Source organism: Lichenostomus cassidix, chromosome 5, assembly GCF_008360975.1.
Source record: "Lichenostomus cassidix isolate B80296 chromosome 5, HeHo_3.0, whole genome shotgun sequence".
In the NCBI taxonomy this organism is placed as follows: domain Eukaryota; kingdom Metazoa; phylum Chordata; class Aves; order Passeriformes; family Meliphagidae; genus Lichenostomus; species Lichenostomus cassidix.
This window is the reverse complement of record NC_139486.1, coordinates 4328035-4341222: the sequence shown is the minus strand read 5'-3', so window position 1 is coordinate 4341222 and position 13188 is coordinate 4328035. Positions and strand designations below refer to the sequence as shown.

General features: G+C 43.4%; 1 protein-coding gene and 1 non-coding gene across 2 annotated transcripts; one reads left to right on the top strand and one right to left on the bottom strand.

The window, feature by feature from the left end:
- Nucleotides 1–75: 75 nt before the first annotated feature.
- Nucleotides 76–148, top strand: TRNAK-CUU (transfer RNA lysine (anticodon CUU)). Its single transcript has one exon. It is a non-coding gene; the product is annotated as a tRNA-Lys (tRNA).
- A 2617-nt stretch (nt 149–2765) lies between these two features.
- Nucleotides 2766–13188, bottom strand: ACTR10 (actin related protein 10). The gene is made up of 13 exons (XM_085061047.1): nt 12975–13188; nt 11934–12006; nt 11275–11357; nt 10193–10301; nt 8282–8389; nt 7865–7932; nt 7497–7576; nt 7038–7073; nt 5663–5742; nt 5496–5569; nt 4613–4694; nt 3786–3987; nt 2766–3252 (listed from the first exon to the last, which is right to left on the bottom strand). The coding sequence occupies exons 1-13, from the start codon at nt 13049–13051 to the stop codon at nt 3071–3073; spliced, it is 1254 nt and encodes a 417-aa protein (XP_084917173.1). The 5' UTR covers nt 13052–13188; the 3' UTR covers nt 2766–3070.

Sequence of the window (13188 nt, the reverse complement as noted above, 5' to 3'; positions counted from 1 at the left end):
CGCCGCGCCGCGCGCCCCGCGTGACGTCATCACGCCATACGCTAAATTGTGTGTAATGGAACGCGCTACCGCAGCGCCCGGCTAGCTCAGTCGGTAGAGCATGGGACTCTTAATCCCAGGGTCGTGGGTTCGAGCCCCACGTTGGGCGCATTAGTTTTGAGCTTCTCGAACGGTCCCGGCGGGAAAACGCTGAGTCCTGAGGGAAAACTCCCCGCGCAGATCCCCCGGGCTGAGCCTTGGAATCGATCTCTGAACATTGTATCAATGAGAAATTCAGTTTTTATAAGTGATCTGGACGCTCGAATGATGCGTGCATAATACAGTAGGAGCCCTAAGGAGCTGAGCGGTGACTATTAAACGCTGGATACCTCAAAATTATTATTTTTTTAACAAATTATCTGGATGCAGGAAACAGACATCAATAGAGTAGGAGCTCTGGGCTCCCTCGAGGGTAGAAAGGGATTGCAGAGATACCTCGATAAACTGGAGAGCTGGGCAAGTACCTGCCATAGGAAATGTAACAAGAGGCAGTGTGGGATTCTCCACCTGGGATGGGCGACCCGAGTTAAACACACAAACCATGGGAGGAGAGGCTGGAGAGCAGCCAGAGCAGCTCCACAGGAAGGGATCAGGGGGATTTATAGCAAGGAAGAAATTCTTCCCTGTGAGGTTGGTGAAGCCCTGGCCCATGCTGCCCTCAGAAGCTGTGGCTGCCACATCCCTGGCAGTGTCCAAGGCCAGGTTGGACAGGGCTTGGAGGAGCCTGGGACAGTGGAAGGTGTCCCTGCCCATGGCAGGGGGTGGCACTGGATGAGCTTTAAGGTCCTTTTCAACCCAAACCATTCTGAGACTCTGTGGTTTGCATTGGTCCATCACTGAACAGGCTCTCCAGAAAGTGCCAAAGCCTGTCAGAGGTCAAGCAGTGTCTGGATGATGCTCTCAGCCATGATTTAGCTGATGTAGTCCTGCAAGAAGCAGGGAGTTGAACTCCACGATCCTTAGGGGTTCCTTCCAACTTGAGACAATCTGTGATTCCATGAAAAGGGAGATGAGGGAATGAGATAAAGCCCCTTCCCCCAGGGAACAGCTCCTCCTGAAGCAGCACAGGCACAGGCAGACCACAATGGGCTTGTGCATATTCCAAAAATCCTCCCCCAGTCAGCAGGACTCCTCTGGAGTGTTTGCAATTGGCCAGTACCAACCTGCTGGAACAGCATGCAGTCCAGAATCAGGAACTTCAGAGCAAAATCCTCCAGCTCCTGCAGGGGTTTGTGTCTGTCACTGTCCCTCCTGATAAGTGAATTTGTCTGCTGATCTACAGATCCCTGCTGTGCCAAGGAGGGAAGAACTACAACAGCTAGGCTGGAAAACCCAATTCTTTCTACACCATTACACATTTATGATCTCTGAGGGCTTTCCAGGGCAAGCCGTTAAGAGTCTCTCTCACCCCTTGGATGAAATAAGAATCCTATTTCTGCCTTAACAGATCCCAGGACTCTGCACTTCAACCCAGCAGTAACATGGGAATTAGGAATTCTGTTTCTGCCCTGTGAAACAGCAGCTGCTGAGGCTGTTCAGTGATGCAGAAACCCCACAGGAAGAAGATGAGATGGCAGAACATGCCAGGAGAGGTGCCAGGGTGTGTGCACAGCGGCACAGAAATACCCCTGAAAAGGGAAAGGCTAAGAATATCCTGAGTTTCCTCAGCTGCAGTCTGCTGCAGTTCAGGAAAATGACATCATTGCACCACCACAGGCTCTGTAGGAGTTTCATCTCCTGCATCCTTCCCACAGACAAGAGCAATCCCTCCCAGCTCCACAGGACTTGTGCTGATGACAAATTCCTCTCTCAGGAACAAACCTTGCTCTGGCTCAGTTCTTACTGAGGTAAAACATAACCTGGCTCACAGAGCTGCACCCCAAATTACCCAAATTGTGGCTGAAAATGAGCAGGACAGCTTGGGCTGCGTGTTCTGTACACCTAAGGCTGGCTCCCTGCACCTGGTAATGAGACTGTGTCCATTTTTCCAGCCTGGAATAGCACCAGGGGATGGTCCCTGAAACACCAACCTGATCCCAGGACTGTAACACCATCTGTTAAGGTAAAACACAGAGGAAACACAATGACAAAACCATGCAGGAGTTACTGAAGTGCTGCAGCACATTCCCTGTGCTCAGGTTTATCACAAGAGGATTTCTTTAAATATCTGTTTGACTTGAAGAATCGTGCTTCAGGCACACAGCAGGTGGGCAGCAGGCAGCATGGGGAAATCTGTCACAAGAAGCATGTTTGTGCCAATAAAAGACTTCACCACCCCAAAAAAATTTATATTTATCTTCCCGAATTTGAGACAAAAATTGCTCCTCAGGGTAGGATTACTGCTCCTCAGTAAGCAGAGAATACCAGCAGTCACCACACAGCCACTGAGTCAAACTTGACCTCGCTGTCATTTATAATTAATTTATAGTAATTTATATTCTTATACTGCTGAAATCTTTCTTGGAGGAGACATATCAGGAGAGGTGTTAGCTCAGCACTATCAGAGAATTACAGGCAGAAGAGTTCTCTGCTAAAACGCTTAAAACAGGGGAAATAATGTTCCACCACCTTTGCTAAACAGCCCCAAACCATTTCCTCACATGCTTCAAGGGTGCAATATTTTAATACAGAATCTGGCACAAAAAAATTCCCCATAGATGTTTCCCTGTAGACTCCTGTTCATTCTTCTCAGCATGTTTCAAATGAAAATATCTTCAACCAAACTCTCTCAGCAATGTCATTTACTATACAGATAATGTACTATACAGATAAATAAACAACTCCGTAAGGAACAGCTCAGGAGGACACAGAACTTCTTCAAAACAAGACAAAAGAGCAGAGGAGCTGCCAGAGTTAAGTTTGTAAACTATAACTGGACAGGGTTTTAAATAGTGTTAGTGCCTACACCCTGACAACACCCACACTGTTCATATTTAATAGTGTTACACACAAATTACTGAACAAAAACCAAACCCCGATGCACAAGGATGTATTTGAAACGGAGCAGAATCCTTCTGTGTCATTCAGGTGCTTATTTCTCTGTAGAAAAAGCCCTTTTCATCAGTGGTGGGGGTGCTTTGCCAACATCAAACATCATTTCCAGAGGAGGGTTGTTCAGGCAGCACCAGTCAGGAATGCGACCTGTCTGGCTGTAATATTCCTTGGACACAGATCGGCTCCCGAGGATGTCCTGGAGTGCTCCAAAAATGGCTCCTACATTATTGGCAAGGGAAAAAAAAAAAATTGCATTAATTTAATGGAGAATTTATCTTTCTCCTTCTTCCCATCAAGAATGTCAACTGGGATTTTTTAGCTCTGCCCCAAAATTTAAAGGGATGAATGGATTCTTTCCTTTTCAGTAGCCCAGCTATTCCCAAACTGCTTCCATTTAGTCCCTGGAAAGTAACTGAAAACAAGGAATCATTTGCTCTCTGCTGACAGCAAACCTGGCCTGGTTGACCCACTTCTTACAACCAAGTTTCCCAGAAGTTTTTATTTTAAACACTTCCACCAAACCCCTTTGTGTTGGAGGCAATTTCTTCCCAAAAAAAGGTGCCACACAAATTCACACCAGCTGTGAGCAGATTCAGCCCATGGCAGCTGACCAGGGAAGAAAAGTATCATAGAATTTGGTGCACAGAAATTGTTCTGGTTTGCTAATCCTAAAAATAAAAGGTTTTATTCACTACAAATCCCACTTGGAAGGGTTTTTTTCACCTCTGCCTCCCAGATATTCCCATTCTTACCTCCCAGCCAGGCCACACAGTTGGGTTTGGCAGGGGGAGTGTGAATCCTGAAGGTTTTGGTGGCAAGTGCTTCCTTGTATTTGGGTTTCTCCACCAGGTGTCTGATCTCAGCCATGAGCCTGTGCAGGAAGCCCGGCAGCATTGCAGTGCCCCCGATCACCACCAGGTTCTCTGCCAGCTGCTTCCTGGTGTCTATTGGGCACTAATGCAAACAGGGACACAAAAAAAATACCTCAAATGAGTCAAGATAGCTAATCTTGAAGCCATTCAGTGATCTCTTAGATATCCATTCCATTTCTATGCCCTCCAATGGCTGTTTGCTCCTATTTAGCTGGAACATAACCAACATAAAGCAGAGAAATGCGAGGGAAATGCCTGGAGGTGCAGAGGTGAAGGCTCCAGGCACAGAACACCTTAAACAATTTGTTTTCATAAAGAATTCTAATTGGAATGTTTGTCATGTCAGCCAAGCCCGTGGCTCTCCAATAAATTGCATCTCAGCAAACTTACTTAAATGGCATCAATAACTACAGGGAGCCAACTTTAATTAACATACATACAGCACCACATAATGAAAATTTCCATTTATAGTGGTTTTCTAATGCATTTTTTTTTCCTAAATATAATACGAAGTGAAGCATTTGTATATGCCAAGAAAAAATTCTGCAATAAATTTAATATACTGCCTGTAATAAATGTGTCCAAATTAATTTTATTCTAGCACAGGTAAACCAGCAGCCTGGAGGACTCAAAGTCTTGAGACATTTACAACTGCAGGTTCTCTAAGGCTGGAGGCATCCCCTAAACTGCTTCTAATATAAAAATACCTGAACCAGTGAATCCAAGATCAAAGTGGCAACAGATGTCTCTTCATTATCCTGTTCAAACAGGATTTCCACCACGGAGTCTCTGTGGAACAGACAGAAAATGAGTGTTAATGAGCAGCAAAACCACACTGAGCTGAACTCAAGCACAGCAGAGCTGGAGGTAACTCCAGCCTTCCTACTGACACCACTTTGTCACTTCTGTCACACAGCCCATGCACCCAGCAGTGCCAACAGGGAGGGGACAATCATGGAATCCTTGGAAAAGACCTTTCAGATCATCACAGTCAACCCTCAACCCAGCACCACCACCTTGTGCACCACCAAACCACATCCCCAAGTGCCACATCCACACGTGTTTTGAGCACTTCCAGGGATGGTGACTCCACCACTTCCCTGGCCAGTGCTTTACAACCCTTTCCATGAAGAAATTTTCCCTAATACCCAATCTAAACCTCCCCAGGTACAACTTGAGGCCATTTCCTCTTGCCCTGTCCCTGCTCCCTGGGAGCAGAGCCCAACCCCCACCTGGCTGCATCCTCCTGTCAGGAAGTTGCAGAGTAAGAAAGTCCCCCTGAGCCTCCTTTTCTCCAGGTTAAAATGCCCTGTTCACATCACTAAACCTGTCCCATCATCAGGCATTGACACTCATTTCTCTTCCCCCCATCCCTCCCATATCTTTGCTCTCGTCTCCTTCCTGGAGCTCTGGAGAAATCATCCCCTCTCATGATGGGCTTGCACTATGCCCAGCACACACCTTTCATTCAAGAGGCAAAAAAAGCATATGCAAGTGTTTAATTAAAATTCAGTTTCACGAAAACTGATGTGCTTTTAGAGTTGAAATACATCCTTGTGATGATAAATACTCTGTCATGCCTTTTCTCACCTGATGGGACCAACTACATGGAGAATCTTTTCTCCATCCAAAGGATAGTCCACGTCTGGGGGCGGTGAGGGACGCTGGAAATAAAAACAGACTTCCATTATTGTTTTAGAGCCCAAAAAGGGTGCAACCACTCCAAAAGAGCAGGAGGAGCTTCACCATCCACCCACCTCAGCACTGCCATCGATGTTGAACTTGGCTGCCTGGATTTTCAGTCCCCGCTGGAGATCACTGACGAAGCAAGTGCGGACTGTGCAGAGGGAGAGAGAGGAGCACAAGTGAGGCTTTGCTGCATCCTTTTATCACCAGTAAAGACTGTAATTTTTCTTAATTTAGAGAAGAACACACACTTCAGGACTTTACTGGTCCAAGACATTATCAAATACATGCAAAGAGAAGCAGTCTCTATAGTGCAGCAGGGTTCAGGTGCTGTCTAGACCATGAGTTAAATGAAGCTGACACTAAAGCTATGTTGGAAATCCTGCTTGTCCTTTCTCAGACAAACCACACAAGATTTAAAGCCTGAGGGATGTTCCTAATGGTGCCTCAAGGTGCCAGGGGGTGATTCCTGCCTTCACTGCAGGCTTTGCACCACAGCTTCAAACAAGGCATTGCTGATTTGCTGAACGAGCTGCAACCATGCAGTATTTTGCTCAGTGCAACTTTTCAACACCCTAAGAACTCCAGAGGGTTTTTCTGCTTCCAGACAATGCTGACAGAGCACAATCTCATTTGTATCCCAGCTGCTACTGTTATTATACACTTATTTATTTGTATTTGGCACAGGTGAGCATCTTCCTCACAAACTGCTGTCACAAAGAAACACTTCAACACCTAGAGAACAATAATTTCATTGTGTTGTATCTGGTTCCAAAGACTGAACAAAAAACACAACTAGTCAGAAAATGTGTGCAAGTCCAGGAATTAGAAAAGCAGCACTTGACAAAGCACCAGCTGCATTTACTTTGCATATGACTGATTGATTTCTTCCTAATATGACCCAAGGGATATATATTAGTTACTGTTTTCTAGGAAAGCACATTTTTCTACCTGTTGCACATGAAAAAATTACACAGGAATTCATCCAAGTCCTGCTCAAAGAAAGACTACTTTTTCTGGTGTAAATGCAGTTCTTGTCTCCTCTTGCCTGTCTGATTAACACACCAAAATGTCCTTTATACATACTTCATTTTTTGGAAAAATTGACTTTAAAGCAAGCCGAGCCTTTCTAGTTAATCTAGAAAGAAAGCCACACAACAGAGCAATCTTTTCTGTGCCCACCTACCAAATATATCCACAAGTTACTGCTCAACAACACAGAGGTTAAACTGAAAGAGGAAATCAACACAGAGGTTAAACTGAAAGAGGAAATCAAAACCTGGTTTTGGTTTTGCTTTCAAAGAGGAAGAACAGCACAAGTTTGTCCAAATATGGCAAAAAGAGGAGAGAAATAAATTTCTAAATGTGAAATATTGCATGCTTGTCATTATCATACTCTACTAAACACTTTCAAACACTAGAGTCTCACAAAGCAAACAAATTTACCTTTTATATCCTCTACTATGTCTTCGGGGACTGAGCCTGAAATAAAAAAATAATTTAGAACAAAAGTTTTTTTTTAAGTAGAAACAGAATTTTAAGAATGAAACTAAGTTTGAATTACATTTGATATATTAAACTTTCACTTTGACAGCAGCTTTTAAAAATTTCCAAAGAAAAGATATTAAGAACAGAAATAAAAATTTGTCTTTGCTCAAAACAGATTGAAAAATCACTACAGACCTTTTATCTCAGCCTTTATTCAAAACTGCTGTAGAAAGGGGTTTATCATAAAAATAATATACTTGTTAAATACTAAGAAAGAATTCATGCAAGCAGGCCACATGAGATGTAGTGAATCCTAAACCCATTTAATTTAATTTAACCCATTTTATCCACTGTTAGCATTAAAACCCTTTCACCACTGGGAGCTCCCAGCACAGCTGCCCATCCCACAGACCTTACCCATCACGGAGGGAAGGCTCTGTCCTTTGGCCAGCCCTGTATCCACTGTGCACTGCTCCAACAGCTGAAGCTCCAGCTCCCTGAAACACAGGAGGGTGCTTAAAGACAGCCATGACCTCAGCCTGGTCTCTGTAGTACACTCCAGAGACAGGATTTATTCCTCTCAGTTACATACTTCTAAATATAAACTTAAGAAGATTTGATTTCCATAGTTTTTACCACATCAACAACAGGCAAACAGTGGTAACTTTAAAAATGGGATGATGTTACAGCATGTTAGGACTTAAACCAGGGAATTTACTCATGATCAAAGAGGAACTTTCACAAATAAATCATTTGTAACCTGGAATGGATAACTAAGAACTTACTTGTGGATGGCCTTTCCTCCCAGGGGAAGAGAACCCCAGCAGCTCAGGATTGGAATTCCCTCATAGATCTACAAGAAGTTCAGGAAATTCTCCTCTTTTTTTATTCTGAGTTTTCATTCTGCTGGAACTAAATGCCATTTCCCTTCCACAATCCCTTGCATCAGCCATTGGAAACACTTTTTAATTACTTTTCTCCAAGGCTAATTGCTAATAAATAAAGGCTGAAGGAATAAACCTCCTTCCCAAGCTTTGAGGGAGCACAGATTCACCACCTCAGCTGTGAAGGGATTCCCCAAGCCAGCACATCTTGTATTCAGAAGCCAGACTGGCTGAGCTGCCCCTATTCCTTCTGAGCACACCTGAAGGCAGTAAAAATCTCATCCCACAACACCCTCACTGCTGAAAATGAAAGGATACAGGCAGCACCAAGCTCTCTGCATATCCACAATCCAGCACCATGGCAGAGTTGATCCCCAGTGTCAGGAGAGACATCAGGTGGCTTGGAGCAAACAACACAGAAGGTACCTGTGGGGAAACCAAAAGGAAAGTTGACAGAAAGGGGAAAAAAGAAACAAACCACCCAAAGCACTGATGCCTTTCTGAATGGCATTTTGAAAGCAAAACCCAAACAAGAGTATCTTGAATTACTCCAGTACTAATTTAATTTTTGAGGTAGTGTAGTAATGAATGAAAGACAACAGGATTCCAAATTCTGTGTTCCCCTTCTTTGTAGTGCACACCAGTTACTTCTGTAATGATGGATGTTGGACTGGGCTTGCAAGAAAAGCAAGTGTAGGCTATAAAACTCAGGTCAAGTCATAGATCAGGTTTCTTATTGTGATTGAAAAGAAATGAAAGAAGTTGAAATACAGCTACATGAAAAGTTGTAAAAGCTTGAAGATGTGAAGTGCCATAAAATCCATAAAAGTGTGCTTTATGACAAACGCTGCTGCACACAAACTCACAGAAGAGGATGTTGAAACACTCTCACCAACACAATGTGGAAACTCAAGTTAAAATTACGAGAATTACTTCCTTCTCCCTGACTTCCATAAATTAAGATTTCTAGAAAGAAGTAGTTCCTTTAACAGCATACCTTGAAGGGTGAATTAAATGGGAAATTTCAATAAAACCTGCATTAACAAGGAACATTACTGACTCTTAGCCCAGAGACACAAGGTAAAATATTGACCCTGTATTAACAGACCACTCTTTGCACCAAATAGAAATAGAAACCAGAGAGAATTGACCTTCCACCAATATTAACTGGCTTCTTAACAAGATACAAAGTCTGTCCCTCAAAATCTGACTCTGAACTCATGAGCCATTTCTGACAAACCATTTTGCTTTAGCTGAAACATTTTGCTGCTGTAAGGGGATAAGGGAAAAAACCCTTCAAACCAACCACTCAAATATTTCTGCAATTTCAAATAATCAAAAAATTTTACCAATAGTAAGAAAGAATTATGCAGATGTTTGAGAGTAGTTGGTAAACTCTGTCATGGAAGGACAGCAAAGAACAATTGCAGACAAACTGGTTTCACTATTTGTTACAGAAAAACTTTAACCTTTGTTCTGTCTGAATTGAAGAAGCCTGGAGTCACCTTCCAAAACATTTTCTCTTACAACTAAGAAGGAATTAGGTTCAGGCTTTTCACAGAATCCTAGACTGGTTGGGTTGGATGGAACCTTAAAGCTCATCCTATTCCAACCCCCTGCCATGGGCAGGGACACCACTATCCCAGGTTGCTCCAAACCCCATCCAGCCTGGCCTGGAACACTGCCAGGGATCCATGGGCAGCCACAGGTTTGGGGTTTTTTCTTCCCCCACAACGTTTCTTCAAAAAGACTGATTAAGCAAAGAAGATGCTTCATTTCAGGTAAGTTCTTCCCTAAATGAGCAGACAAGTGCTAGGCAGAGATATTGACTGCGGCAGAAATCATGAGACTTGCTGACAGAGCACTAACAAGTGTTTAAATATAACTCCTGGCTCCAGGCAGTGCTCAATGGGGATTATTGGATCTGTCTGGGACAGTGCAGTGTGAGCTGTGTTATCCTACAAGCCAGGAAACCTTGCAGAGTCGTGTTAATTGCTGCTGCTTTGGGGCCTCGTGAGTCAGAATGGAACAAAAATGGCCTTTAATCCAATTTCCAAGCCCTGCTTCCTCACACCATCATCAGATTTGTCTTCTTTATGCTTCTCTCACTATTTTGACATTGCTTCTTTTTTTTTTCTATATCTGGTACAAATTTTAAGTAAAATTTCTACTGGCAAGTGCTGTGCTGAGCATATAGAACAAATGTATACATTTCTGTCAAACACATACCTCAAAATGCTTGAAAAGGACCCTGGTGAGTGTGTCCCTGAAGTGTGAAGGGCACAGGACTGACTCTATGATCACAACACGACGGTCCCTGGGATTCACCAGCAGATGCCTAAAAAAGGCAAGATGTGGAAAACAAAACTGGGAAGTTTAAGCACATATTATGAGATCTATCCTATAGTCATATTCCATTTTCCTCAAAAATCCTAAAAATTTGCATTTAGATAGCATTTGCTACAGCAGATCCCAAAGTCTGTTTCACAAATCTCAAAACCCCAGTGCTTTCCTAAAAGAAAGTCAGGAAACTGGGGCAGGGAAAACGAGTTATAGAGTTTTCAGGCAGAGCCTGTAGTTCTGCATATCCATTAGACATTTCTAAATCAACATGAAGTAACACAAAAGTAAGTCATCAATGGCTTTGAAGTAATAGAAAAGTAAGTCATCAATGGCTTGTCCAGTATCACACAGTGTCACAAAAGATAAAGATGGGTGACACAGATACTCTGATTTCAGTGGAAGAGAATGGAATTGTCCTGACTTCAATTACAAAGAAATGGTTAAGGACAGGAGAAAACAACCCAAACCACAGCAGATCTGAGGCACAGAAATTAAACACTGGTTCCCCTGTGACAGTTCTTACTGTGCAAAAATATGGATTGGAAGCAAAGAGAAAAGACTAAGTACAATTTCATTATTCATTAAGGGTACTAAAAACACAGTAAAGATATATTGCTGAGGTAAAAAATATTCCACAGGTTAAGGTTCCTCCTTCCAAACCACTGTGGAGAGAGTTCTGCACTGATATGAGCTTCAGCCCTACCAAAATCAATGCAACTCCTTAAGTAATGCCTTCCTCTTACAGGCCCTTTACAAATGCCACAGCTGAAAGGTAATTTATCAAACACTTTCTACTTCCACAGAGCAACTGATACTGCAGGACATGAGCTCTTTATGAGATAACCTGGATCCCAGCACCACTGAACTTCTCCTGCACCAACACAGCCTTGCAAAGTCTTATCTCTGTTTTCTTATCTAACTAGACAGTTAGGTACAGAAGGCCTGGAAAACTGACAGGTGTCTCTTACCTGAAATACAGCATGTGGATAAATTCCTTCAGGTAGGAATACAGCTCCTCTGTGTTGATGTTGTACTGCACCACCTTGACAGGCTGGGAAGGGAAAATATCCAGAGTCAGCTCAAATGCTGGGCAGTGTTTTTATATAAATATATATATATATGTACCCACATGATATATAAAGAAATATATTTCACATATATAGAATATATATCTGAACCTGACACTATATAAACCCTCACTCTTGCCTGAGTTGCTCTTTGTCCTTCAGAAAGCATCTCATAAACTCACCCTATAACTAAACTCCAGAGTTAATTAATGCTAATTTTTCACACAGGCAACTGATCTCAGCATTAGTGTTCCAAAGCTGCCACCCTCTGCTAAAAGAAAGGAAAAGAAGCATAGCTAGGCAAAGCAGTTTCTCAATAAATGCCCCAAAACACAATTCTCATGGGGGATGAGCAGCAATTAATACCAATGCTGTTATCATACTTATCTGTATCTAGTCACAATATTTTACTAGCAGCAGTTAAAATAATGAAAAATACAACAATATTTCAGAGTATTTTTTTCAGACAATGAAAAATTACTTATGATGGTCAGAAAAAGCATCTGCATATTCTTTCTATGCCAAAACACACCAAACACCACAAAGGTAAAACAATTCACCTTTGAGACATCAGGTTTCTTGATTTCACTGGGGATGATGCATCTTGGTCCTGTTTCTCCTGCAAACCCACACCTAAAAGAAGATGTTGAAAACCTGATTATTTTAAGGCACTGTTTGACACCCTGGGCCTAGGAACCATCATAGAATAATGAATTAGGGATGTTCTGTGATTGCAGAGAGTTTTGCACACTGCTTTTCTATCCAGTCACTTGGAGATTAAATTTAAATTTTAAATTAAATTAAATTTAAAATTTAAAAGATTAAGATTTTGTAACTTTTTTTTACTGACTCCTTCAAGGAAAGGATAAAAATAACAGCAATAACACCCAGGGAATAAAAGCTCACAAGCATCCCAAATTTGGGAAAAGCTACCAATTTGCCACACGACGTAATCCACAAAAAGCCACTCGTGGAATCACTTCTCCCCATCCACAAAGGCTCTGTTAAATCCTCCAATTGCTAGGAAATGAAGACTTTGGCCCTGAGATGAAATACTAAATAAATAATCAGCATTCCTGCTTCAGCAGTCGGCCTACACCTTGTTTTAATCTCAAACACAAGACTAAGAACCAAGGCTGTTTATTAACAGCTCTGCACCACAGAGATCAGCACAGAAAGGGGGTAAGGGAGAAAATCCCACGTAACTATTCTTGGAATCACAGAATAGTTTGGGTTGGAAGGGATCTTAAAGATCACCTCTGCCCTGGGCAGGAACACCTCCCACTGCCCCAGGTTGCTCCAAGCCCTGTCCAACCTGGCCTGGACTTCTGCCAGAGATGAGGCAGCCACAGCTTCTGTGGGCTATCTGTGCCAGGGCCTGACCATTTTCACAGAGAATTCCTTCCCAATATCCCATCTCTCCCTGCTGTCTGTCAGTGTGAAGCCATTCCCCCTTGTCCTGTCCCTCCATCCCTTGTCCCCAGTCCCTCTCCAGCTCTCTGGAGCTCTTTAGGCACTGGCAGGAGCTCAAACGTCTCCCCGCACCGTTCCCTTCCCCAGACAGGATACCCCAAACCCGGACCGCAGAGCGGAGCACTCACTTGGTGAAGGCTTGTCCCAGGTCGATCACCACGGCGGTTTTCTCGCCGCCGCTGCCGAGCCCCTCGTACAGCGGCATCGCGGCCCGGCCTGCCTCCCTTCCTTCCCTTCTCTTCCCTTTCCCTTCCCTTCTCTTCCCTTCCCTTCCGTTCCGTTCCGTTCCACCTCCCTCAGCCGCCACTACACGGGGCCTTCCCGCTCCCCGGCGCGCCGAGC